This window comes from Diceros bicornis, chromosome 18, assembly GCF_020826845.1.
Source record: "Diceros bicornis minor isolate mBicDic1 chromosome 18, mDicBic1.mat.cur, whole genome shotgun sequence".
Classification (NCBI taxonomy): domain Eukaryota; kingdom Metazoa; phylum Chordata; class Mammalia; order Perissodactyla; family Rhinocerotidae; genus Diceros; species Diceros bicornis.
Window position 1 is genome coordinate 972,307 of NC_080757.1, and position 27,677 is coordinate 999,983.

At 55.4% G+C, this 27,677-nt stretch overlaps 1 protein-coding gene across 4 annotated transcripts in view; it reads right to left on the minus strand.

The window, feature by feature from the left end:
- Positions 1-27,677, minus strand: part of PEMT (phosphatidylethanolamine N-methyltransferase) — an 87,089-nt gene that overhangs the window by 1,926 nt on the left and 57,486 nt on the right. For 3 of the 4 annotated variants that reach the window (XM_058559517.1, XM_058559516.1, XM_058559518.1), the window contains exons 3-5: positions 20,225-20,340; positions 4,251-4,396; positions 1,968-2,079 (exon numbers count right to left, since the gene is read on the minus strand). In XM_058559517.1, the coding sequence (XP_058415500.1) occupies positions 1,968-2,079; positions 4,251-4,396; positions 20,225-20,340 (374 nt within the window). The remainder of the gene's footprint in view (positions 1-1,967; positions 2,080-4,250; positions 4,397-20,224; positions 20,341-27,677) is intronic. The other variant, XM_058559519.1, reaches the window with a different exon arrangement.

A 27,677-nucleotide genomic window follows, 5' to 3' on the forward strand; every position in this document is an offset into this window, starting at 1 on the left:
CCCGGCTTGTAGTTACGTCTGCATGAAACTCCCACTTTCAAAATGCTGTCACCCTGATCTTGACACCCTAACCACCCTGTGTGGAGAGGATCGTCCACTCTGCAGATGAGGCAGCTGAGGTCCAGAGTGACCCACATGCCAGAGCCCAGGCCTGGCCTCGAGCCTGGGGGTGGCAGGGTTGGTCCTAGGCACCCAGCCGTGCTTCTTGGGGAGGGGGCGTCTCCCTCAGGCTAGTGGGCTGGGGAGGTGGGGGCCTGGAGAGGGCGCAAGGCCCCGGTGCCCTGCTCCTAGCCTGGCGCCCCCAGGAGTCCTGCCAGGGCTCCCGCACACCGGGCTGCTGCTCCAGCACCAGGAAGCCCCACCCGTGGGGCCCCAGGAGGGAGACAGATGGGCTACAGAAGCCTGGGGGCAGCCCTGCTGGATTAGCGTCTTGCGGTCCGGGTAATGGCTCGTCTCTAATGAGCACTCAGACGGAGGCTCCAGCCCGCAGTACAGCCAGGCCTCTCAGCACCGCGCCCTGATGTCCTCCTGAGGGGCCCTGCCAGCACCCGGGCCTCCTTATGGTCCCTCACATGCCTGACAGCCCAGGCCTGACAGCCCTGAGGTGGGGGTGACCTGGGCACCGAGGGGACCCACGTGTGGGCTCTGCCCTTGGAAAGCCCTGTCTGAGCACAGAGGAGGCACCCACGGCAGGGGGGGTGGCAGGGGTGGGGGCTGGGGGGACAGTCAGGGAGGGCTTCGTGGAGGAGGGGACACTTCAAGTTGAGTTTGAAAGGACCAACTGCAGGTAGAAGTGGGAGGGAACAGCATGTGTGCTGGCAGGGGGAAGGCTGGCAAGGGGGCATCTAGAGGCTGCAGGGAGGACCTGGGTGGGCTCATCCTGTCGGTCCTGGGTGGGAGATGCTCTGTGAAGTGGGTGAGTCTGGGGATGCGCAGCCTGCCCCTCGGGAGCCCACTGCCCAAGTCCGGGCGAGAAGGGCCCGGCTGGAAGGCAGTGGGTGGGGGACAGACTGGTCTGGAAGTGGGGCGGAGAACCAGTCAGACCCACAAGCCCCCTCTCGCTCAGATCAGGGGGCTGGCTCCGAGCCTGGAGGGTGGGGCTGGGAGGGAACACCCTGCTCCTGACATTCTGTCATTTGAGATTCATTCCTGTGGGTCCTGTAACCTTTCTGGTCTCTGGGAGCACCTGTGACATTCTAGGCACGTGGTTTTCAAGCATTAAATAAAAGAACACTTTCCACAAAAAAATCTTCCACTGAAGGAGCCCCAGTACAGAAAATGGTCAAACAGGCACCACTCTGCAGGACGTGGGGTTTGAAGCTCAGAGCCCACAGCACTCCCTGTGCCGGCCTCCTTGACCTCGGGGTCTCCGAGGGGCGTGAAGGTGAGGCCTGAGCCCCGGGGGTCACTATCAGTGGCCAGAGCTGGCTGAGGCAGACGCAGCCAGCCCGGGGCCCCTCGCACCCTCTGTGGGATGAGGGTCTCTGCAGGCTGCGCGCGTGCACAGACCCGCCCCTGATGGGCCCGGAGGCCGCCGGGCTCACTTTCAGGGCCTTCCAGCCCTAACGTCCTAGCACAGGGTCAGCAGCCTGTGGTCCACCGGCCAAGATTGCTTTTACATTTGTAAATGGTTAAAAAAAAGAATCAAAAGAATATTTTGTGACAAATGAAAATTACATGAAACTCAAATTTCCGCCTCCATGACGGAGGGGGTGCAGCCCCGGCCACGCCCATGCTTACCTGCTGTCTCTCTCGGGGCCGCGCCCCTGCGGCCGGGAGCCCCGCCTCTCCGCCCTTCAGGGAGAGTGTGCCCACCCCGTTCCAGCACGCCGTTCGTTCCCACAGAGGAGACACTCCCGAGGAACAGAGAGCTGGCCAGCGTCCTCGGGCTTCACGAAGGACGTGCAGGCTGACCGTCTTCCTGGCGGAGGCGGCCAGCGGGAAGACACGGGGAGCCTGCTACTCACATGATGGCCCAGCCCAGGTAATTGGCCGTGCTGCCCCAGTACATGGGGTTGTCCAGGACGCTGAACGGGAAGGTGGTCACTCTCGCCTCCTTGAGGATCCCGAAGTAATCTCCTGTGGACAAGTGGGGCAGGACCACAGGGTCACATCCTGGCCACAACTTACCCCCGAGAGAGGCCTCCAGGGTTGGCGCAGGGGGGCCTGCCCTCCGGGAGGCTCCAGGCCAGGGAGGAGCAGGTTTAATGGCGTGCTGACTCAAGGGGCAGCCCGGGTGGTGGGCCCACTCAGACCACAGGCATGCAGACACCTTAGGGCACGAGGTCTCCAGGGTGCTGGAGAGGCAGCTGAGCGCTGAGCCCCACCCCCACTTCCATCTGCTCCTCTCCTCTGGGCCTCTGCACATGCTGTTCCCTCTGCTGAGGATGCCTTTCCCTGCTCTCTGTACATTTCCTCCTCTAGCCATTTCCTCCTCAGCTCAAGTCGCCTCCCGATAGAGACTCTTCCCAACTCCACCGGCTCAGGCAGGCCTGCCTGCTGCTCCCAATTCTGCCCCATCCCCTCCCTCCTTGCCCCAGATGTGGCCTCAGCAAGTTCCTCCCTGTCCCAGAAGTAGGGCAGCCACGGCAGGAGGGGCCAGCGGGAGGTGCGTCACCCGTTGTCTGGGGACAAAGGGTGTCGTCGTCTGGGGACAAAGGGTGTCGGGGGCCGAGGAGCCGCCTGGGGCTGCAGGAGGCTTTTTTCCCAGAAGGCAGGAAGTCGGGCTGTGGACCTGCAGGCAGGTGGCACAGAAACCCGCTTCGAGGTGACTCACGGCGGGGAAGTAGTCGCCGTGTCCTATTTCCAGAGCCTGGCGGGCCCCTCAGAGTTTCCACGCTATTTCTTCTGGGGTGGGGGCACTCGGGGGGCTGGTATTCTCGGGATCCTTCCCACTCCCCCCACCAACTCGCTCCTCCAGGGGACTTTCCCCAGGCCCTGCCCAGCACTGCACGCCACGCCGCCCTGGGGGGCTCCCCAGCCCCTCCCCCAGCTCTCTGCCCACTCTGCAGGCAGTGCCTGCTGCTGGAGGGCCAGTCATCCCCGGTCCCCAGAGGACGGAACCGGACAGCACGGGGCCCCTCTGCCGGGCCCAGCCTCTGCTCCCTTCCAGGGTCTGCATTCCCACTCTGCCAGGCCCACACCATGATCCCCATCTCCTCCGTGGCCCCCCGGTCTCAGCCCCACCGGTCCATCCTCCTCGTGGCTGGGAGAGGACCTTTCTAACCCCTCCCACGGCCCCCACTGTGGTGAAGCCTCCATCCCTTGCATGGCCTCTGGGGGCCCACGTGTTGTGCCCCCAGCCCAGCCTCCAGCCCTGGCTCCACTGGCCCTGTGCGCCAGCCACCCTGCCCTTGAGCTTGCTGTTTGCTCACAGGCCGTTCCTTCCCACCCGTCCCCAGCCCGCAGACCCGACTGCCCCTCTTCCCCGTTGCTGCTGCGCGCCCTCTTCTAGCACCGGCTGCCCACGGCTCCTGCCTGAGCCCGAGGCACTGACCCGCCTGCTGGTGCCCACTGCCGTGGGCGCCACCGTCGCGCCCAGGCCCCCCCGCGGCCATTCCTGAGTGCGGCTCCTCTGCCCCGGGGGCTGCGGGCCCTCTGCTGCAGCCTGCCCCGCCCCGGGCGAAGCCCCAAAGCCCCTCGGACTGTGGATAGACACCCAGGCAAGCTGGGGGCCGCCGCAGACCGTCCTGGGCACCGGAGGAAACAGGCAGGACCCTGCAGCTGGTGGGGGCTGAGAGGGAGGAGGACCGGGAGCCCCGGGGCCCTGCCCGTCAGAGCGGCAGCACCGCGTGCGCCTGGGGCCTCCTCTGCGGGCAGTGCTGCCCTCCTTTCTCCCCTGCCCCTTCCCCCCACTGCTTTCCTTGCGGGTTTCCAAGTTGCTGGAAGCGCTGATGTCATGAGGACGTCCGGCCAGGCCAGCACTAGGCTCCCAGCCTGAAAGCAGGGGAGCCGCAGGCAGTCAGGACTGCAGAGAAGGGACAGCGTCCCCCCAACCCTCACCTGCCCCAGACCTGCACCAGGCCCGGCTTGTGGCCCAAACATAGTGGACCTAACTCCCGCCTGCCTGGCAGCCAAGCCTCTAGGTGAGGCATGAGAGCCAGCTTCCCGAGCTGAGCACGGACAGGCCGAGGCCTCGAGGAGGAAACACAGCCCCATGCAGACGGCAGGACAGTCAGCCACCTGGCCCCAGCTCCTCCCCTGAACCCCAAGTGGGTCTGCTCAAGGCCCCCCAGCCTTTGGGCTCTTACCTAGGAAGGTCCCGGTGAAGCCCAGCGCCAGGAAGCTGGAGACCACAAACACGCTGCCCACGCCCAGGAGCGCGAGGCCCGCGCGGTAGGCCGTGGGGTTATCCAGACTCTCCATCTTGGGCTGGCTTAGCATGGCCTGCGTGAAGCTGTGAGGCAGGGGACAGGGGAGACAGGAGGTCACTCACGTGGAGAGGGGCCACCCCACCCTTCCTGCCCCTGTCCTTCATGGGGTCCCCAGAGTAGCCAGTCCAGGGGTCTCAAACCTGCCTGGGCCAGGCAGGTGACAAAGTGGCTGCAGGTGGAGTGCAGGGCACCTGGAGACCACCATCCTGCCCAAGGGGGGCTGCCCGGCAGCACCAGCCCCCTGCTACCACCAGGAAGTGACCAGAATGGGGGCCCAGGCCTGCCAGATTTTTTGGTTTTTCAAGAGAAGTCAGAAATCCTGACTTGCCTGTGAAATAGCCTAATTTTTAGAAACAGGCAATTAGTGGAAACCATTTTGAGCTCTGCGCATGTCAGCTGGCTGGATTCAGCCCAAAGGCCACCAGTTAGCAACTGGTGCTGCAGAGGAAAGTAGGGCTCAGAAAATTAAAGACGCACGCCTCAGGTTGTGCGGCAGACCCTGGGGCCCGTGTGCCTCTGCACCTGGCGTGTGCCACACACGAGCGTGGCGTCCCGCTCCCCGAGTGGACTCGGCGCCCTGAAGCCTGGGGCATGCTCTGCCCCTTCTCTGGCCTCCACGGCCCCCACGCAGGGCTGGCCACATCCCAGGCGGCACCTCAGAGGCCCCATATGTCTTCCCTCCACACCTGAAACGCCCTTAGCAGGCTCCCTTTGGGGCCAAGCCACGGAAGGCCTAGTTAAAAGGCAAGTGGGTGACCAAAAGGGGGCAAATATGCTGGTGGGTTTGGAGGTTCAGGTTTTCCAGTTGCCTCCTGAAGACTGGAAGGCCTGGTGCAGGTAGGGCAAAGCAACTTAGGCTTGTGGTGATGCATAGGAGCAAAGTTCAGGGTCTGCCTCATTGTGGGGGAACAGGCACCGGTGGGAGGGACACACTCAAAGGAAAGGATGTGCATGGGAGCAAGTGTGTGCATGTACCACAAACACACACTTCCCCTTCCCCCACGATCATAACACTCAGAAGAGACAGGGAGATCTCCTGCCTCGTGCAGCGCACCTACTTGCTTTCACTCTTTACAGGTACCTCCTAGCAGGGCAGCTCACTGTCCACCCACCCACCCATCCATCCACCTACCCTCTATCCATCTGATACCCAGCCATCCATCCATCCTTCCATCTATTAGTCTATCCTCTACCCATCCATCCACCCACCCACTCATCCACCTATCCATCCATCCACCCACCCACCCATCCATCCACCTACCCTCTATCCATTGATACCCACCCATCCATCCATCCGTCCATCTATTAGTCTATCCTCTACCCATCCATCCATCCACCCACTCATCCACCTATCCATCCATCCACCCACCCACCCATCCATCCACCTACCCTCTATCCATCTGATACCCACCCATCCATCCATCCGTCCATCTATTAGTCTATCCTCTATCCATCCATCCACCCACCCACTCATCCACCTATCCATCCATCCACCTACCCATCCATCCATCCACGCATCCATCCATCCATCAATCAATCCTCTATCCATCCGTGCATCTATGCATCTGTGCGTCCATCATAAAGTACCTCTGTTTGTTCAAGCAGAACAAACTCACCATCTTCATTCATTCATTCCATTGGTAAATTCACATTGTTGTAAAACCATCCTTATGTTAAGCTAAAAACTGCCTCCCTGGAACTCTTTCTTCCAACTACTTTCAGCTCTTAGAGAACAGAGGCTGCTTCTCCTTCCTGTGAGTATCTCCCTGGCACCTGGCACATACCGGGCAGAACAGGTTAAAGTCCATATTCATCAATGGGAGAGAATGCCGCACCCCTCCCCCGAGTGCAGGAAGGGGGACAGGGAGAAAGGTCCGTGAACAAACAGCAAACAGGACACTGCAGAAGCCTGCATGGTGACCTGGGAAACAGTGGCACACGTGTGTCAGGGCACACCTGGCCACTGGTCACACTGCCCACACCCCCAGCCCTCCACCCACCACTGCCCTGCCCGGGCTCAGGGTCACCCTGCAGCTCCAGGCTGAGCCGCAGGGACTGGCTCAGGGTCACACACAGCCTGCTGGGCCAGGTCCCCACGCCCACGCCCCACCCCCCAATGCCCTCACCCGACTTTCTGCTAAACCAGCAGCCCTTGCCCTGGGCAGCCTGTGACCCAGGCACACCTTATACCCTGCAGACCCAGCCACTGAGGCCAGGGAGCAGGCAGCTTTGGCACCCGGCCCAAGCTCTCCTGTCTGTGGATGGAGGGAGGCGGCATGGAGAGGGTGTGGGCCCTGGCAAGGCTGACTGCCCTACTCAGGGCAGGCCCACGTGCAAGCCCCTGGCTCGTTGGCTGCCACTGCATCAGGGACCATGCAGCAGAGAGTATGTGTGTGCGGGGGGTGGCGCTCCCACCTCCGTGCTCTTGCAGGCTGTGACCCCCCCTGCTGGCCCCGGGCTCTGCCTGCCTACCTGTTTTGCTCTGGCACCTGCATCTCTGTTCCCTGTGCTGACTCCCAGCCCCCAAACCCAGGACAGTCAGGCCTGCAGGGCACCATCTAGCTGGACATAGGTTGCCCACAGCCCAGCATACCCATCTGCCTCGAGTTCTCTGGGGGTGCCCCGTGGCAGCCCGATGAAAAGCCGCGGGTTCCTGGCAGAAGAGCAGGACTGGGTTTCAGACAGACCTGGGTGCCCTGGGCCTGTTTTCCCTCCGTATAGTGGTGACAGTAACCTCTCCCATCTCCCTGTATGGAGCTGCTGCTGGCTGGCTGTGCACATGCTGGTGACCATGGAACATGCCGGGCTCTGCTCTGGGGCTTGTGGACAGTGGGAAGGACAGAGGAGTGAGCTGAGGGTGACACTGTGAGACGAAGCACTGGGCACCGCAGGACAGGCACACTAGACAGGGGTCCAGAAGGCCACGGTGAGGCTTCAGCTGAGATCTGACAGAAGAAATTCGCCAGGGGAAGCTGGTGGGCAGGGAGAGCATTCCAGAAAGAGGAACGGCCAGGGTCTGGATTTCTGAAAGCCCAGGACAGGAGAATGACGTGGAAGGAGCCTGCAGAAGAGGACACGTTGGGCTGTGGTGGAGTCTGGAATGTATTCTATGTGGGTGGGAAGTCACTGCTGGGAGCAGCAGAGGGGGGAAGCCAGTCAGGCTATTGCAATAGTGGGGTGAGCGCTGGGGGGCTGGGGGCCGGGGGAGCCCAGCCACAGCCAGATACGGGGCTCCAGAGAACCAGGCCAGGCGCACAGTGGGCTCCGCGCAGGGCGGGCTCCGGCTCCTCTGCCAGAACTCACTTGCATCATCCACGCAGCGGGCACGTGGCCTGGTGTGAGGGCACGCAGCAGGGGCGGACCGAGAGGGACCCTTCTCACTCCCACACTGCGCCTGCAGCAGCTCCCCTGGGGGAGGCTCTGCAGGAAAAGCGTCTGTTTGGAAGCAGATGGAGATTCCTGACGAAGGGCAGACCTAGAGCCAGTGCTGGCGGAGAAGGCCCTGACGCGGCCACACGGCTGCCCCAGACTCAACCCTGGGCCTCCTTTTCCGCTCCTTCACCAGTGGGGGAGGGTCCCGGGGGGGAAGCACCCTCAGCACCGCGGCACGCAGCTCCCAGCTCCCAGCAAAGCCCTCTGAGGGCCCTCGGCTCGAGGTCAGCGGGAAACGCGGCAAGGGCCCTCCCGGGGCTTCTGTTCAGGCACCCTTTGCGCACAACGGGCTGTGCACGCTCCGGACCACCAGCAGCAGGTTTACGGGAACAGAGCGGCCCGACCCCAAGCAGGTGGTCTGCAGTGTTCTAGCTCCTCCGTTAAGCCGGGAAAGCACAGTCCCTTCCACGTGGAAAATGAAGAGGGGGATGAGTGGCTCTGCAGGCCACGCGCTCCGTAAGAATGAATAGGAGGCAATTTCCTTTGGAAATATTCTGCGCTGGGGGTGGGGTGGAGAGACTCATTCATCTGTCTCAGGTTCTGTTGTTAAAACTTGGACTGAGCTCTCCGTCACCAGCGTGACTTGAGGCCGTCTGCGCTCCACTGCCCTGAAATCCCAGGACCCGGTGGGAGGTGGGGAGAGCGGTCACTGCCCGCTGCATCCCGGCCGCATGCCACGCTCTGGCCTGTTCCCGCTTCTCTACACCTGACAACCCTCAACCATGCGGGGCGCAGCTCCATGACCAGTCCCGGTGACCCTGAGCGGTGCTCACGTCCTGGTCTCCCTCCTCGCTCCCCACGCTTCATCTCGCACCAAGCAAAACTGTCCAGGGAAGTAGGCGTCTGACGGGCGCACTTGTTTTTTTCTAACATACATTAAAATAAACACCTAACTACTGAAACAAACAAACAAAATGTTCATCTGTGTAACCCCCCAAAAACTCACCAGGGAACTAGAATTTAGGGCTATGAGGCTGTACTGATTCCGCACATTTGAACACATCACCTTTTCAAAGTGTTTCCAAGACCCATGACAGCCAGCAGAGGGTCTGTCTTGTCTTACAAATAAGGAAACATTAGGGTTGGGGGTAGGACGGGCAGACAGCTTCTCCTGCCTTCCCCCGGCCCACGAACAGCGGGACACACAGCGTGCCCCACAGGCCTGGGAACCCCAGGCTGACAATCAGCCTCTTTGTGGGCCTCAGGGTGGGAAGGCAGCCGGGGCAGCTGTCCTCTTCCCCTTCCCCAGCTGGGCCTCAGCGCACGGCTCTGAAGGGAAGGCCCACTCTGCCTGGCCCTGGCCCCACCACCCCGGCCCCCTGCTGAGGTGCACCCAGCCGTCCCCCGCTCCCACAGCTGCACCCCTTTGCCCCAAGTAGCCACACCTGGTTCCCTGGCCCCGTTCTGGTCAGCGGCCAGCTCTCCAGCTGCCCTCCTGGACCCTGCCCCACCCTGCCCGCCTGCACTGACTGAGGGGTTGCAGGCTTCTGCTTCCAAAGGTCCCGACATATGCCCCCCACACAGCCCACTGACTCAGGCAGGTGACAACAGAACTCCAGGCATCAAGGGCTGAAAGTTGTGAGGGGAGCTCCTCGTTTCCACATCCAGCTGCCCCTTCTCAGGGTTCTAAGTCTGCATGGACCGCTGGCTGCCCTCCAGCTCAGGCCTCCTGCCCCAGCCCCCTCCCGGAGCACCTCCACCCAGCTGCCAATGCATCCCCCTCCAACCAAGGCCCTTCCCTCAAGGCAGACCCCCAATGGCCCCCACAGCCTGCAAGTTAAGGCTGACCCCACCTGCGCCTCTTCCACCGTAGGGCGGGCAGAGCTCTAGAGGCGGCTCAGGGCCCTGGAGCGCATGCTCTGCATCCCGCTCCCCTTCAGTGTGGGCTGAACCTGCACACCAGGGCTTCCCTCCCGAGGTGGGGCAAGGGCAGGGCGTTTCTCCGATGGACTTAGGTTCTGCTCAGTTGACCCTGCTTTAATTGAAAAGGAGATTACCCTGGGGTCGGGGGGTGGCTTTCAAAGAGGTCTGGCGGTCAGACAGAGACGTCCAGGAGACTTCTTCCCGCCAGCCTGGAGGAAGCCGACGGCCATGCTGTGGGGAGGCCGCGTGGCAGGCAGACCCTGGGGACTGAGGGCCTCAGTCCCCAGCCACAAGGAACTGAGTCTTGCGCACACCCGGGAGCCTGCAGGAGGCCCTGACCCATCTTCTGGACACGCTCTTTACCGCACCAACTGACCACCCTCCTCTGCAGTAAACTGGTCCCCGTCTGCCCCATTCCCTTGCTCCTTCGTGCGGCCACTCCGCCATCAGGCCTGTCCTGACGTCCTGTGAGCAGCTCCAGACAGGCGTGGATGCAGCAAGGACTGGCACAGAGACGGCCACAGGGAAGAGAGCCACACGTGTGCTGACGTGCACCCGGTCCACACGCAGGGTGCACCTGCCCCCAGGCCACTGGTGAAGGAGGTTTGGTCCCTCCGCCCACGGCCAGAGCCCTGCCCCTGCTGAGCGGCGCACCCCAGCGTGCGTGGGGCCCCCTCGTCCCCCTCCCCCATGCTTGCACGCCGTTTCCACAAGCCCCCGGGTGACTCCGAGGTGTACTGGACTACAGCTCCATCAGGTGACTGACAAAGGACACAGAGGCTCCCTGATGCCCTGAGCACCCCGGTGCACCTGCCCCGAGGCCACTGCCCCAGCGGAAGCCAGCAGAGAGGGGAAGGCAGCAGCGCGTCCAGCTAACCTGGCCCTGCCTGGCGTCCACGCGGCCCGGTCCCAAGGGCTCACTCCTGGGCAGCGGCTCCAGGCCGCCCGGCTCCGCTAAGGCCAGCTGTGGAGAGCTGCCCCGTCGGGGGGGCTTCAACAGATGCCGCAGCCCGCCAGGCCTCCCTCCTCCTTTGCACGGGCCAGCAAACAGGTCTCCAACGCCTCCAGACGATGAGCATGCTCAGCCTGCGGCGGCCCCCAGACCACCCCTGGTGGCCGGGCTGGTGCAGACCGGCTGACACTGCTGCCCTGCCCTGCCCCTTTGCACCTGCAGGTGACCACGGGGCCCTGGCCTCACGCCTGGCAGGCCAGCTGCCCAGCGATCCTGGACACCCCTGCCCAGGGCTTTGACAGGCACACAATCCCGGCTCCATTCAATCGTGTGTGTGTGTGTGTGTGTGTGTGTGTGTGTGCGTGTGCCTGAACAGTCCCTCTCTCTCCCTACCGCCCGGACCGCTGCTGTCCCCACCCTCCGGGAACGTGCGGCTTGCAGAGAGACAAGAGCAGACACACTGGAATTGTCCAGAACAGGCAAATCCATAGGGACGAGAAGCAGATGGGGGGAGGGGGTGACCATTTAATGTGTGCAGGGTTTTTGTTTAGGGTGAAAAAGTTCTGGAACTAGACAAAAAGTGGTCACACAACATTGTGAGTATACTAAAAGTCACTGAACTGTTTATTTATTTATTTTTTTAATTTATATATTTTTTTTTGTGAGGAAGATCAGCCCTGAGCTAACATCCGTGCTAATCCTCCTCTTTTTGCTGAGGAAGACCGGCCCTGAGCTAACATCTATTGCCAATCCTCCTCCTTTTTTTCCCCCAAAGCCCCAGTACATAGTTGTATGTCATAGCTGCACATCCTTCTAGTTGCTGTATGTGGGACGCGGCCTCAGCATGGCCGGAGAAGCGGTGCGTCAGTGCGCGCCCGGGATCCGAACCCGGGCCACCAGTAGTGGAGCGTGCACACTTAACCGCTAAGCCACGGGGCCGGCCCTGAACTGTTTACTTTAAAATGGTTAAAATGACAAGTTTTATGTTATGTGTATTTTACCACGAAAAAAAAGAAAACGCAGCTCTGGGAATCAGATGGAGTGATGTGTATGAAGGGCACCGGACAATGCCGGGCAGCAGCTGGTCCTGCCGGGACTCTCCCCAGCCCCTCCCCAGGGCCCCATCTGCCCGCCCAGCATCCCTGGTGGGGAAAGGAGACACTGTCACCGTCACCGGGGACACAGCCTGGCCAGGGCACGGGGCCTGGGGGCAGCAGATGGCCGGTAGAGGGAAAGACCAACGAGACTGAGGAGCAGGGAGAAAGTGCCGGAGCACAGTCGCCGCCTGGAGATCTGAAAGGTGAGGAGAGAAAACCAGTCCTGCCTGTGAGCATCCTTTCTCTACTCCCAGAAATCTCCTGGGGTGGCCAGTTCAGCGGAGAGACGACAGACGGCAGGCCAGGCCAGCACTGACCTCGAGGGGGCTGGGGAGGAGGGAGAGCAGGGGCTCTGCTCTGTGAGAGGCTAGACGTGGCCTGACCTCCTCCCAGCTACGTGGGAGCTCTCCCGAGGGCCCAGGAGGCAAGAGCAACCCAGAGTTCTCTGCTGGGGTCTACATGTCAGGAGCCAGGCTGCGGGTGGGACTGTCCCCTCGGTCTCCTCGGGACCCCCAGCACTGGGCCGGGGCCTGGAGGAGGAAGGAGGGACCCCTGCCACGGGACCAGGGACAGAGATCAGGGGCCTCTAGCTTTTTGCCTCCTGCTGGCATCCTGTACAGGAGACGGGGCCGAATCCAGGCACAGCGGCCCCTCCTTTACCCAGTCCTACCGCCAGTGCGGCAGCCACAGGGGCCTGCTCGGCACGGGCGTCTGACTGCGTCACTGCTCCGTCCACATCACTGTGACGTGGCCGCCTCCATGCTTAGACTCCACAGTCACGCTCTCTGGCCTCTCCACGGCGCCTTCTCTCCCTCTGGGGTCCCCTAAGAACCCAGGCTGCCTCCTGCAGCAGGGCCCATCTTCCCTCACCCCCAGGCCCCTCCCCGCTCTGACCCAGCCACCGCTGCGAGCACCTGTGAGGTCTGACCCCCGAGGCAGGGCTGTTCCCTGCGTGGGCCACAGCCGGTGAGGTGCAGGACGGATGGCCCCTTGGGGAGTGGGCCAGGGACTCCTGCTTCATTCACAGACAGGACACCAAGGCTCAGGAGCTTAAGTGACCTGCGCAAGGTCACCCCGTCAGGAGAGCTGAGGCTGACCCAGGGCACCTGCCAGGCTACTCGGACTCACTGTCTGGACATCAAGACCAGGCGTGCCTGTTGCCCAAAGGCAGCAATGGGAACTTCCTTGCATGGAGAACAGGGGCCACCAAACTACAGCCTTCGGCCAAATCCGGCCCGCAGGCTACTCTTGTCAATGAAGTTTTATGGGAACCCAGCCATGCTCATTTGTTTACGGCTGTTACCATCAGAGCTGAGCAGTTTCAATAGAGACCACACGGCCCCACAGAGTCAAAAATATTTACTATCTGGCCCTTTAAAGAAAAAGTTTGCCAACACCTGATGTAGACAATCAAAATTATGGATTTGACAGAAGAGCTAGAAGGGACTTTAGCCATCAACTAGTCCAGGGCTGACAAACTTTTTCTCAAAAGGCCAGATAGTAAATACTTTCAGCTTCACAGGCCCTTATATAACCATTTAAAATGAAACCATGTATACAACTCAACAACAACAAACAAGCTGATAAAAAATGGGCAGAGGAGCTGAACATTTTTCCAAAGAAGACACACAAATGGCCAACATGCACATGAAAAGATGCTCAACATCACTAATCATCAGGCAAACGCAAATGAAAACCACAATGAGGTATCACCTCCCACACATCAGAATGGTTATTATCCAAAAAATAAAATAACATGTATGGGCAAGGATGTGGAGAAATTGGAACCCTTGTTCCAATTGTTGGTGGGGATGTAAAACGGTGCAGCTGCTGTGGAAAACAGTGTGGAAATTCCTCAAAAAATTAAACATAGAACTACCACATGATCCAGCAGTCCCACTTCTGGGTATACACCCAAAAGAATCAAAAGCAGGGACTCAGATATCCGTACACCCATGTCCATAGCAGCACGATTCACAGTAGCCAAAAGGTGGAAGCAACTCGAATGCCCACCGACAGAAGAATGGATAAGCACAATGTGGTCTCTCCATACAATGGACTATTATTCAGTCTTAAAAGGTAGGAAATTCTTTAAAAATTTTTTCAACGTGCTTTTATTTTTTACTAATTTTATTGAGATACAATTGACGTATAACATTGTATAAGTTGAAGGTGTCCCATGTGATGATCTGATATACGAATATATTGTGAAATGATCGTCACAAGGTCAGTTAACACCTCCATCACCTCACATAGTTACCATTTTTTGTGTGTGGTGAGAATTTTTAAGATCTACGCTCTTAGCGACTTTCAAGTATACAAGACAGCATTGTTAATACAGCGACCACACTGCCCATCGCATCCCCAGAACTTACTCCTCTTCTAACTGGACGCTTGTCTCCTTGGACCACCTTCACCCATTCCCCCATGCCCCGCTCTGGTAACCACCATTCTACTCTCTGTTTCTATAAGTTTGATTTTTTTAGATTTCACATGTAAGTGGAATCACACAGTATTTGTCCTTTTGTGTCTGGCTTATTTCACTCAGCGTCGTGCCCTCAAGGTTCATCCATATTGTCGCAAATGGCAAGATTTAAAAAGGAAGGAAATCTTGTCGCATGCTATAACCTAGATGAACCTTGAGGACATGATGCTGAGTGAAATAAGCCAGTCACAGAAGGCCAAATACCGTGTGATTCCTCTTATATGAGGCACCTAGAATTGTCAAAGTCATAAGGACAGAAAGTAGAAGGGTGGCTGCCAGGAGCTGGGGGAGGGGATGGGGGTAGTGTTGAATGGGGACAGAGTTTCAGTTTGAGAAGATGAAAAAGTTCTGGAGGTGGATCGTGGGGCGATTGCATAACAATGTGAATCTGCTTAATACCAATGTACACTTAAAAATGACTAAAATGGTAAACTTTATGTACTGTGTATTTTACCACAATAAAAAAAAGGTACTCATGGGGTTGGCCCCGTGGCGTAGCAGTTAAGTGCACGAGCTCCGCTGCTGGCGACCCGAGTTCGGATCCCGGGCGCTCACCGACGCACCACTTGGCAGGCCATGCTGTGGCAGCGTGCCATATAAAGTGGAGGAAGAGGGCCGGCCCCGTGGCTTAGCGGTTAAGTGCGCACGCTCTGCTACTGGCGGCCTGGGTTCGGATCCCGGGCGCGCACCGACGCACCGCTTCTCCGGCCATGCTGAGGCCGCGTCCCACATACAGCAACTAGAAGGATGTGCAACTATGACATACAACTATCTACTGGGGCTTTGGGGGAAAAATAAATAAATAAAATTATAAAAAATAAAAATAAAAAAATAAAGGGGAGGAAGATGGGCACAGATGTTAGCCCAAGGCAAGTCTTCCTCAGCAAAAAGAGAAGGATTGGCGTGGATGTTAGCTCAGGGCTGATCTTCCTCACAAAAAATAAATAAATAAAGGTACTCATGTAAAAGTGTAAAAACCATTCTTAGCTTGTGGGTTGTAAAAAGGCAGACAGCTGGCCAGCTGTGGCCTGCAGGGCACAGTCTGCCAACCCTTGAACTAGTCCAACACCCAACTGGGAAACAGAACGAGAGGGAAAGGGACTGTCTCCAAGGCCATCTGCCTTTGCTGAGGGCCAGCACAGATGGCTGGAGTCAGGGCCACCAGGGAAGCCCTGCTTCAGCCCAGAAGGAAGTCGCATCAGCGGGCCCCTCTGCCCTCCACAGGCCCCAGCCCACCTGGGGCACAGTCAGTCTGCAGGGCTGGGACTGAACTCGGGCTCCACAGCCACAAGGAACCAGCGGGCCGGGGCCGGGGTTCCCCGGATTCTGGACCAGCAGATGCCTGGCTGAGGAGAGATTGGTTGGGGATTTTTCTCTCCATTTTGGATCCAGCAAGCCAACAACTCAGAAGTCCAGAACTCAAAACAGTACATTATTTTAGGAAAAAAAGCAGCAGGTCCCGTATCCTGAAGAGGTTAACGTTTCAGGAGCTGTAAACGTCTCCTCAGTGATGGCTAAGGAGACAAGGGCCTTTTTGGATGGAATCTGCCCACTCATTCATTCATTCATTCATTCATTCAGAAAGGGCCTGAGCGTCTGTGAGCAAAGGCCTGCTAGGGAAGAAAACAGAGGAGAAAATCAAATATGCTGAGGAACAGCTAAGTAGGCTGGGCTGCCGGCCCAGGTCGGGGCTGGGGAACGGAGAGGAGGCTGTTTTGGTCTTCCCACCAGCTGAGTTTTCCCAGAGCAACTGGGCGACAACCCGGCTGGGGGAGGAAGGCTAACGTGCATCGCAAAAGCACCCAGCGGCCAAGCCCGAGAGAGGGTTTCATAACCGTGGAGCCACTGCAGGTTGGCCCACCCGCCCCGCAGGCCGGCCTCATCCGCACAGCTTCTCCTCAGCTTTGAGGGGACACCCTCCTCCCTTCCCCCTCAGTCCTCAAGGTCACTGTTCATCTCCCTCTCTGTTCGGCACCGCCAGCCAAGGCTCCTTCTCCAAGTGGGAACCAAAGGGAGGGTCCCTCTGAGCCGAGCAGTGTGGGGCGAGGTTAGCTCAGGAAGGCCTGGAAGCCCCTTGCAAATTCAAACACCGACTCAGTTCATTAATTCCCTCTCCTGCTCCGAAACCCTCATGGCTCACTCTCCTACCACATCCCAAGTGCTGCCTGACCCCAGGCATCTTATCCAACTCAACCCACCGACAGGCTGCCCACTGCTCGAGCACCCTGCCCAGGCCAGTTTACTGGGGGCGTGTGTGCAGGTGGAGGAAGCGAGGCCCCCCCTTTCAGAGGGGTCCCCTTGGCCCAGGTCACATGCCGGTTAGGAACTGGCCAAGGGAGCTGGGAAGCACCCTCCTGCTGCAGGGCCGAGAGAAGCAGGGGTCTAGAAACAACTGAAGTGCTCTGTGCAGGCTGGTTAGGAGAGTGGGGCCTCCACACGGGGACTCTGTGTGGCAGTGACAGAGAACCAGATGGACCCACGGCTGCTGCTCTGAAACAGCCTCCACCCATCTCTGCTGAGCGAGCCCACCACGCACGGCCGCGTGCACGGTGGCACACGCCTATACAGGGTTTAAGTAGAGACGGTCTCCCAAAGGGGACCAAGAAATGGGTAAGAGGTCTTGGAAGGGCAGACCAGGCCAAGAGAGGGAGGCTGGGCTTGTGCCACGCACCCTCAAGTACTGTTCTTATCAAGTGGATCACCCTTAAACACGTGACCTGAAATCGGCTAAGGAGAGGATGCCAGCGGGTGTGGAGGATACGGGGAGGCAGCAGTGGCAAGAGGCCCAGTATGCATCACAGGCCGGCCGCACTCCTGCATCCCCTCTACCCCGAGACCCCGCTCATCCAGGGCCTGCGAGTCTGCAGCTCCTTGAGGACCGGCACCTTGCTGCCACCAGAAGACCAGGAAGTAAGGGCCATGCTGAGCGCCTACCTGTGACGGCCCTGCCAGAGGGGCTTCTCCTGCTGTTTGGCTGAGGACACTGAGGCTGGAAGGCTGTGGTGGGCGGGACGGATCCAGGCCTGTCTGGGGCAGCCCCTCCCTTCCCCGTGGGAGAGCTCCGGGGGATGCGAGGCAGATCCGTCTGTAACCCTGACTCTGTGGCCACAGTCGGAGCGAGGCCCAGGGCAGATAAGGGCAGGGTAAGGAGTAAGCGACTTGTTTACCCATCGGGAGCTCTCACCAGTTTTTAGAGACCTCACTGGAGCCTTCCAGCCATCCCGGGACCTCTCTCTCTCTAAGGACAAGGGTCAGCTGGGCTCCCAGTGCAGGCTCCATTCCCTCTGCATTTAGCCCCAGCACTCACTGAGCCCTGTGCGGCGCTCGGCCCTGGGGATAAACGGCTCACAGGGCAGACAGTCCTGAGCCTCCTGGAGCTTACAGCCTGTCGAGAGGCGGGTCTCACATTGGCACTGACCAGTGGACAGGTGCTGAGGACCCTGCAGGAGCCAAGCGGCAGCTGGTCGCCCAGGTCGGGGCCTCTGCATGCAGGGTGCTGTCGGGGAGGGCTCTCTCCTCAGACGCCCGCGAGAGCTAAGGCGGAGAAGCCAGAGGGAGGGGGGAGGGCGGGAGGGTGCAGAGGCCCTGCCACAGGAACGTGCAGGCCAGGTGAGGAATCTGGGTGTTACTCTTCCTGCAGTGGGAAGCCAGGGTGGGGGTGTGAGGCAGGGATGACACGATTTGATTCTCAGTCTAACAAGATCCCTGTGTGGCTGTGTGGAGTGAGGAGGCTGCTGGTGGTCCAGAGAGACAGGGAAGGGAGAGGGATGGACCCCAGGGGCGGATCTTGGGTGGAATACAGGTTGTGCTGCTGGACTGAGCAGTGAAATATCAGGAAACAATCAAGGATGCCTCCAAGGTCTCTGGCTTGAGCAAGTGGGAAGACGGGTCTCCATTACCGGGCTAGGGAGGAGCAGGGAAATCAGAACTCAGCACCGAGACAGAGAAGCTCCCTGGGGAGGGCCACACGGCCAGGACAGCCAGGTTTGCCGCCTGGCTCCACCACTTACCAGCCTTGGCCGCCATCTGATGCCTGGGCTCAGATACCCAACCCCAAGGGCTGTTGTGACCATGGGTGCCATGGGCAGGAGGCAGTGTGGCTGCCCACAGCTGGCGCTTGGCAATGATGGGGACTCGGGACACAAATGGGCACGTCTGGACATCCGGTCCGTCCTGCTGAATGGGCTGAGGGTCGTGAGGCCCGAGCCCTCTCCTGGCAGAGCACACGGCCTGACAGCTGTCCCAGCCGGCTCTGGGGTGGAGGCGAGCTCTCCCAGCCTTCTGCTCTTCCTCAGCCTCACCAACCCCGTGAGGACCTGGGAGCGTGCGCCTGCGGTCCAGAGGGGACCCTGGGCCAGGGCTTGGAGAGGCCCGCACACCCAGCTTGGGCTCAGACGGGCTACTGACTCCCGCCTTGTTGATGGCAGCTCAGGGCCCCTCCACTGGAAGGGGGACACTCCAGATGGCAGGGGTGGGCAAAGCGGACCCTCCCCTCTCCCTCTAGATTTCCTACCCCCATGAGCCCAGCCCAGCGGGGTGCACTAGCACTGTGACCACCGCATTCCTTGGGCCTAAATGAATCGAGCCTTTCCTCCCCAAGCCGCGGCTGAGCCTGAAGCCGCCTGATCTCCTGCCATGTCAGGCTCTGTGAGCTGTAAAACCTCGGACAAATCATAGCTTCCTGCCATGCCTCACTTTCTTCATCTCTGCAATGGGACCCTTCTCTGCCCTACAAATGTGAAAATGCTCCCTTGGGGCCAGCACACGTGGAGGTCCCCCAGGCAGGGCCACAAGCCAAGCCCCTTGCCCCTTCGTGCCATGGATAAGCCTCTCTGGAGAATGTCTTCATGTCATTCAACCCACAGCGGCGGGTGCCACGGGCTGCGCCCCCTCTGAGGACCCTGACCCTGGAGAGACCATCCTGGCCTGGAGCGGAGGAAGTAAGATGACAGGCAGCCTGAAAGGCCAAGAAGCACAGGCTGAGGTCACAGGTCCAGTGGGAAGGCTGGCCTTGCAGGGCCCCTCCTGACCACACTCCCTTGAGGTGGGAAGACAGCGAGGGAGCACAGGAAAGGCTCTCTGGACCATGCCTCTCTCGGTGTGTGAGTGAGGCCCCAGCCAACACCCACGCCCCGGCCCTTGGCATCTACAGAGGCCACTTCGCAGGAGCCAGGGACCAGAGTGCCCAGCATGACAGTCCACCCCTCACACCAGTGCCTGCAGGGGTGGGGCAGGGCCACGGGGAAGGTGGGGGGCTGTCCATAGGGGCAGCCGCCGCCTGGCCCCCAGTGATGGCTCCCACGTGGGGAAACCGGAATTCTCATGCATCATTTCTCGTGTTTTAAAGCACTGCATGGGCCACGGTCAGTGCACAAGCTCGTGTGCCCCACAAGGGTTCTCACAGAGCCCAAGAAGGTGAGAACCAAGGCGGGCCATGTCTGACCCCTTGAGCCCACTCTCCTCTCTCCACAGCTGAGCCCGGGGCCTCCCTCACCTCGCCTGGCGTCTGGGCAGCAGTGTTTGCTCCCAGGTCCTGCAGGCAGTGCCTCATCTTCTAGAACAAGTTGACCCGCCCTGGCCTCTCTCTCTGATGGCAGAAAGGTAACATGCCAGGTCCAGAGGTGGACCGAGCAGCTTGCTGACATCAGCCTGAGCCTGGGTGAGGCCCCAGCCCCCAAGGGCCACCTGCCTCCTGCCCAGCACTTCCTGGAGGGGACTTCTATGGCAGTTTTGTCTGCACACTGGGGACCACCCAGGCCTTGTCGACCCCGCTTCTGGGTGCCTGGCCCCAGGCATGTGGCGCTGTCCCCTCCAAGGTCATGAGGACTCCTCTGCTGACAGAGTCTAATGGCACAGAGAGGTAACGGGTGCCTTGCTGTGGCAAGAGGCCTTGGAGAGCAGAATTCCCTGGGTGTTCGGTCGCTCCCTGCCTCCTGATGGACCCCCGGCACTGCCAGCAGCAGCCGCCCCCTTCACCTCAGGCGTCGGGGATTCTTGCAATGGAAACGGCCTGGGGGCTTACCAGTGTGAGCGCAGGAAGTTCAGGAGCAGGATGACACAGCCCAGGAAGTAGCAGGCCAGGTACGGGGACCGGAAGGCCTTGCTCAGCTTGTGGGTTTTCTGTTCCCATCTCGCAACCTGGACAGGGGAAGAGAGGAGGAGGAGGAAACGTAAGGCGTTTGCTGGGGAGAAGCCGGGCGAGCGTGGAGGTGGCGAGCGGGTCTCTGTGCTCCTAGGCTCCATGCCGCCAACTCCGAGAGGGAGGACACGGGAGCAGCTGCCGTGTGGCTCTCAGTCCCGCTCCGCAGGGATTCCCACACTTCCTTAGTCCTGTCTGCATGGACCACGAGGGTCCTTCTGGAAGCAGCCTCTTCGACCAAACACACCTCGAACACATCAAGCAGCAGGAGACCCGGCAGCCTGGAAATGCCCCTGGGCCAGCGCAGGGCTCTGACCAGACTTGGGGCCTCCTCCAGGCCTAGAGCCCCACTAGACAAAATTCGAGAATGCCCACGGCAGAAAAGGAGGAGAAACCAGCCGAGGAGAAGGAGCCACTGGAAACAGACAGGAGGAGCTGCCAAAGGAGCCTGAGGACGGCAGAGCCCGGGGAGCACGGCCCCAGCCCACATCCAGCCGGCGCCCTCGAACTGGTGCCCCGGGGCAGGGCCGAGAAGGGGCCCCTTGGACCTCACCCCTCCCTCCCCGCTCCCCAAGGCACAGACTTTCAAGCTTTTAATTTTTAGACACAGAGTCCTTATTTTATGTTTTCAAACTAATCACATCTATAATCAACCTTCAACAGCTGACTAGAGTGAGGTGAACAGACGGCTCTAACAAATGCCCTGCCGGCCGCTGCTCGTCTCCCCGCCCCAGCTTCCTGGCACCCACGTCTCTGCCGCGCTGGGCTCCCACTGCACCCTGCACATGGGTGAATGAATAGGGTGGGAGGGGAAGGGGGTGCAAAAAGGCAAAAATACACAGTGGGGCCTGGAGAGGAGGCGGCGGGGAGTCGAGGTGACTGTGCTCTAATTATGTGAGCAAGTGGCCCATCGGGCCTGAATATGAATGCTTTCACGTGTATGGAGCATGTCACAGGCCCTGGCTGGCGCTCGGCGGTTCTGGGACACGAGAGGAGGACTGGACCCCGGGGGCCGTCTGTCTCCATTACAGCCTCAGTAGTGCTTCTGCCTGCCGCCCAGCTCCACTTGCCAAACGGACCTGCCTTTCCCGGCAATCCGTCAGCGGGGCGGGTGATTAGCAGCTCCAGGTCCACCGCTGATTTGGCCCAGGGCCACCAACTCTGACTCTCTCCCTGGAGGCGCCTCCCAGGCTTGTCCTCAGATTTCCTGGGTAACAGGCTGTGGGGAGAGGCGGGTACGGGCTGAAGTTTACGGGAAGGAGAGGTGAGCGAGGTGGCTCCTGGGCTATCCCTTCAATCAGGTCTCCACTGCTGGCACCACTGCCCAGTCCTCTCGGAGGGTAAACAAGCCCTTTGTCCGGCTCCAGGCAGGCGGCCTCTGCGGACCCCATGGGAAGCTCAGCCCTCACTCGGAGAGAGGATGGTGTGAGCGCTGCAGGGCGGCGAGTGCACTGCCCAGCAGCCTACAGTTGGCACCGTGGGGCCCAAGGCCACAGACTTCACACTCATTATGGCCCCTTCGTGTTTTTTAAAAAAATTTTTGAGATAAAATTCAAAGTGGTTTTTAGTTGTGCAACCATCACCATAGTTTAATTCCAGAATATTTCCATCACCCACATAGAAACCCTGTTCCCATTAGCTGTCACTCTCCATCCCTCCCCAGCCCCTGGTACCACTGATCTACTTTCTGTCTCTATGGTGCCTCTTCTGTAAGTTTCATATAAACAGAACTATCCAATGTGTGACCTTTTGTGTCTGGCTTCTTTCACTTAACATAAGGTTTGAAGTTCATCCACATTTTAGCATGTATCAGTACTTCATTCTTTTTTATGACTGAATAATACTCCATTGTATGAAAATACTATATTCTGTTCATCCATTCAGCAGTTGATGGACATTTGGGTTGTTTCCACCTTTTGGCTATTGTGAATAATGCTGCTATGAACATCCATGCACATGTTTTTCTGTGGACACGTGTTTCTATTTCTCTTGGGTGTATGGCTAGAAGTGGAATTGCTGGGTCATTTGGTAAATCTGTTTTTAACTTCTTGAGGAACTGCCCAACTGTTTTCCACAGCGGCTGCACCATTTTACATTCCCATCACCAGGTCTTTGCCAACACTTGTTATTTTCCATTTTTAAAAATTGTAGCCATGCTAGTGGGTGTGAAGTGGCAAGTCCTTGCAGCTCTGATCTGCATTTCCCCACTAACTACTGACGACGCTGATGTCTTTCATGCGCCTATTGGCCACTTCTATGTCTTCTTTGGAGAGAAGTCTCTTCAAGTCCTTTGCCCATTTTTTTTATTGGGTTGATTGTCTTTTTATTCTTGAGCTGTATGAGTCCTTTATACAATCCAGATACCAGATCTTTATCAGATATATGATTTACAAATATTTTCTCTCATTCTATGGATAGTCTTTCTCTTTCCTTACAATGTCCTTTGATGAACAAGTTTTTTATTTTGATGGGCCACTTTATTTTGCTCCGTAGGATTCAACCCAACTCAACCAACCTTCCTCTGGGGCCTACTGGTGTGTGCTTGGCACTGCACCAAGTGTGGCTGAGGCTCCAAAAATGAACCAACCACCAGGCCTGCCCTCAGGGTAGCTCAGAATCTACCAGGATAATACATAGAGTTGAGTTTCTGTCTGTGTGTCCGTCCCTGTAGCACCACAAAACAGCCAGGCAGGCTTGCACAACATCGGGAGGGCATCTCAGGTCATCAGACTGCAGGACAGGTTGTGTGGCCTGTGAAGGGCTTCTTCTGGGGTTCCCTGCAAGACACAGTCACCCTCCAAGCAGCCGGACCAAGAGGTGAAGGGAAGCCCTTTCAGAGTGACTGCGCATCAGAAAAAACAGGCAAGTACTGAACAACCAATGGGTCAATGAAGAAATCAAAAAATACCTTGAGACAAATGTAAATAAAAATACAGCACACTAAAACTTATGGGATGCAGCAAAAGCAGGAAGGAAGTTCATAGCAATAAATGCCTCCTCAAGAAACAAGAAAAATCTCAAATAAACAACCTAACTTTACACCTCAAGGAACTAGAAAAAGAGGAACAAACAAAACCTAAAGTCAGTAGAAGGAAGGAAATAACAAAGATCAGAGCAGGAGTAAATTAAATAGAGATTAAAAGGATAAGAGAAAAGATAAATGAAACTAATAGCTGGTTTTTTGAAAAGATAAACAAAATGGACAAACCTTTAGCTAGGGTCACCAAGAAAAAAAGAGAGAGAACTCAAATAAATAAAATCAGAAATGAAAGAGGAAATGCTACAACTGATGCCACAGAAATACAAAGGATCATAAGAAACCACTGTGAACAATTATACACCAACAAATAGGACAACCTAGAAAGATGGATAAATTCCTAGAACCACATTATCTACCAAGACTGAATCATGAAGAAATAGAGACTGAAGAAATCAGTCTGAACAGACTGATTACTAGTAGAAGATTGAATCAGTAATCAAAAACCTCCCAACAAACAAAAGTCCAGGATGAGGTGACCTCATTGGTAAATTTCACCAAACATTTAAAGGAGAATTAATACTAATTCTTCTCAAATGCTTCTAGAAAATAGAAGAGGAGGGAACACTTTCAAACTCATTTTACAAGGCTAGAATTATCCTGATACCAAAAACAGACAAGGACACCACAAGAAAAGAAAATTACAGGGCAATAAGCCTAATGAACATATATGCAAAAATCCTCAATCCTCAGCAAACTGAATTCAACATACTTCAAATAAATAAAATGTGTGTGTATGTATATACATACATACATACACACACACACACACACAGGAATATTATTTAGCCATAAAAAAGAATGAAATCTTGCCATTTGCGACAACATTGATGGACTTTGAGGGCATTATGCTAAATGAAATAAGTCAGACAGAGGACAAAAAATACCGTATGATCTCACTTATATGTGGAATCTTAAAAAATAATAATAATAAGTTCATAGATATGGAGAACAAATTGGTGGCTGCCAGAGGCACGGTGTGGGGGATGGGAAAAATGGGTGAAGGGAATCAAAAGGTACAAACTTCCAGTTATAAAATAAATAGGTCCAGGGGATGTAATGTAGAGCACATTGACTATGGTTAATAATACTGTATTGCATATTTGAAAGTCGCTAAGAGAGTAAGTCTTAAAAGATCTCATCACAAGAAAAAAAATTCTGTAACTATGTATGGTGATGGATGTTAACTAGACTTATTGTGGTGATCATTTTGCAATATACACAAATATCAAATCATTATATTGTACACCTAAAACTAATATAATGTCAATTATACCTCAACTAAAAGTTAATAAAAAACCAAAACAATACATTAAAAGGATCATACACCATGATCAATTGGGATTTATTCCAGGGATGCAAGGATGGTTCAACATCTGCAAAACAATCAATATGATACACCATATTAACAAAATGAAGACTAAAAATCACATGATCATCTTAAAAGACACAGAAAAAGCATTTGACAAAATTCAACATCATTTATGATAAAAGCTGTCAGTAAAGAGGGTATAGATAGAACACACCTCAACATAATAAAGGCCATATATGACAAGCCCACAGCCAACGTCATACTCAATGGTGAAAAGCTGAAAGCTTTTCCTCTACAATCAACAACAAGACAAGGATGTCTGCTCTCACCACTTTTATTCAACATAGTATTTGAAGTTCTAGCCACAGCAATTACGCAAGAAAAATAAATAAAAGGCATCCAAATTGGAAAGGAAGAAGTAAAACTGTCACTATTTGCAGATGACATCATATTATATATAGAAAACACTAAAGACTCCACCAAAAAAACTATTAGAACTAATAAACAAATTCAGTAAAGTTGCAGGGTAAAAACTCAATGTACTAAAATCAGTTGCATTTCTATACATTAATAACAAACTATCAGAAAGAAAGAAAACAATCCCATTTATGATTGCATCAAGAAGAATAAAATACCTAGGAATAAATTTAACCAAGGTGGTGAAAGACCTGTACACTGAAATCTATAAGACATTGATGAAAGAAATTGAAGATGACACAAATAAATGGAAGATATTCCATGCTCATGGATTGGAAGAACCAATATTGTTAAAATGTCCATGCTACCTAAGGCAATTTACAGATTCAATGCAATCTGTATCAAAATTCCAATGGCATTTTTCACATAAATAGAACAAACAATCCTAAATTCGTATGGAACCACAAAAGACCCTGAATAGGCAAAGCAATCTTGAGAAAGTACAAAGCTGGAGGCATCACCTCCCTTCCTGGATTTCAAACTAAATTTCAAAGCTATAGTAATCTAAACAGTATGGTATTGGTATAAAAGCAGACACATAGATCAAGGGAACAGAATACAGCCCAGAAATAAACCCACACATATGTCAGTTAATTCACAATAAATGAGCCAAGAATATACAATGAGGAAAGCACAGTGTATTCAATAAATGGTGTTGGGAAAATCAGACAGCCACATGTAGAAGAACGAAACTGGACCCCTGTCTTACACCATACACAAAAATTCACTCAAAATGATTCAAAGATTTGAACATAAGACCTGAATCCATAAAACTCCTACAAGAAAACATAGGCAATAAACTCCTTGACGTTGGTCATCATGATGATTTTTGGATTTTACACCAAGGGAAAAGGCAAAAAAAAGCAAAAATTAACAAGTGAAACCACATCAAACTAAAAAGCTTCTGCACAGCAAAGGAAACCATCAACAGACTCAAGTAGCAAGGGCAGACAGGATGTCCAGGCAGAGGGAGCTCCAGGGGGGCAGCACGTTTCGGCAACTGTCCAAGAACCCTTGGGGTCTCTAAGACACTAACAATGATAATCACAATGACCATTGATTCAGCATCTCACGATTTCAAAAGTGCTTTTACTTGAGGTTACTTAACCCTCCAAACAGGCCTCGGCACGGGTGATGTTAGCTCCATTTACATGTAAGGAAGCAGAGGCCCCTCAGAAGTGACCCGAGGGGTCACACAGCCAGAAAGAGGGGCAGCAGAACAATCCTCGGGCTCCTAACCCAGGGTTCCTTCTATCCACGAGAGGGCCCTCTTTCCACCCTCCTCAGTAGCCCAGTTGTTTTTCAAACGAGCTACCTTTGGCACACCTGTTCCTAGTACAGTCATGCATCTCTTAACGAAAGGGATCCGTTACGAGAAATGCCTCGTTAGGCGATTCCATCGTTGTGCGAACATCATAGAGTGTAGTTACGCAAACCTAGATGGTATAGCCTACTACACACCTAGGCTGTATGGTATAGCCTATTGCTCCTAGGCTGCAAACCTGCACAGCATGTTAACTGTACTGAATCCTGGAGGCAATTCTAACACAATGGTAAGTATTTATGTATCTAAACGTATCTAAACATAGAAAAAGTACAGTAAAAATATGGTGTAAAAGATAAAAAATGGTGCACCTGTATAGGGCACTCACCATGAATGGAGCTTGCAGACCGGAAGTTGCTCTGGGAGAGTCAGTGAGTGATGGTGAGGGAATGTGCAGGCCTAGGATATCACTGTACACTCCCGTAGACTTGATAAACACTGCACACCTAGGATACACTAAATATTTTTTTTCAATAATAAATTAACCTTAGCTCACTGTAACTTTTTTACTTTTCAAAATTAATTTTTTAAAACTTTTTGATTCTTTTGTAATAACACTTAGCTTAAAACACAAACACATTGTACAGCTGTACAAAAATATTTTCTTTCTTTGTATCCTTATTCTACACACTTTTTTTTCTATTTTTAATTTTTTTTTACTTTTTAAACCTTTTTTTGTTAGAAACTAAGACACGCATTAGCCTAGGCCCACATAGGGTCGGGATTATGAATATCACTGTCTTCCACTCCACATCTTGTCCCACTGGAAGGTCTTCAGGGGTAATAACACGCACGGAGCTGTCATCTCCTATGATAACAACGCCTTCTTTTAGAATATCTCCTGAAGGACCTGCCTGCGGCTCTTCTTGAGGAGGTGTCACTCTTTTCAGAAATATGTCCATGGTGGTTTGTTTGGTTTGTTTCTTTGTTTTCATCATAGTTATGCTTGTAAGCAGATAATACACCATGAACATTCCTCTCTATTAACGGAAACCTTTCAGTGTTGGGGTCCACGTTTTCAAACCTTTTAAGGAGGTTATTGAGGTCTGCAAAACCTTCTGCTAAACCCTTCACTGTGAATTTTCCTGGGGGTTCTTCTTCTTTTTCTTCTCCTGCAGTTTCCTCTTCTCTGGCTATGCATTCCTCTTCCAGGTCCAGCGCCTCATTACTTGAGTCAGTTGCTCAG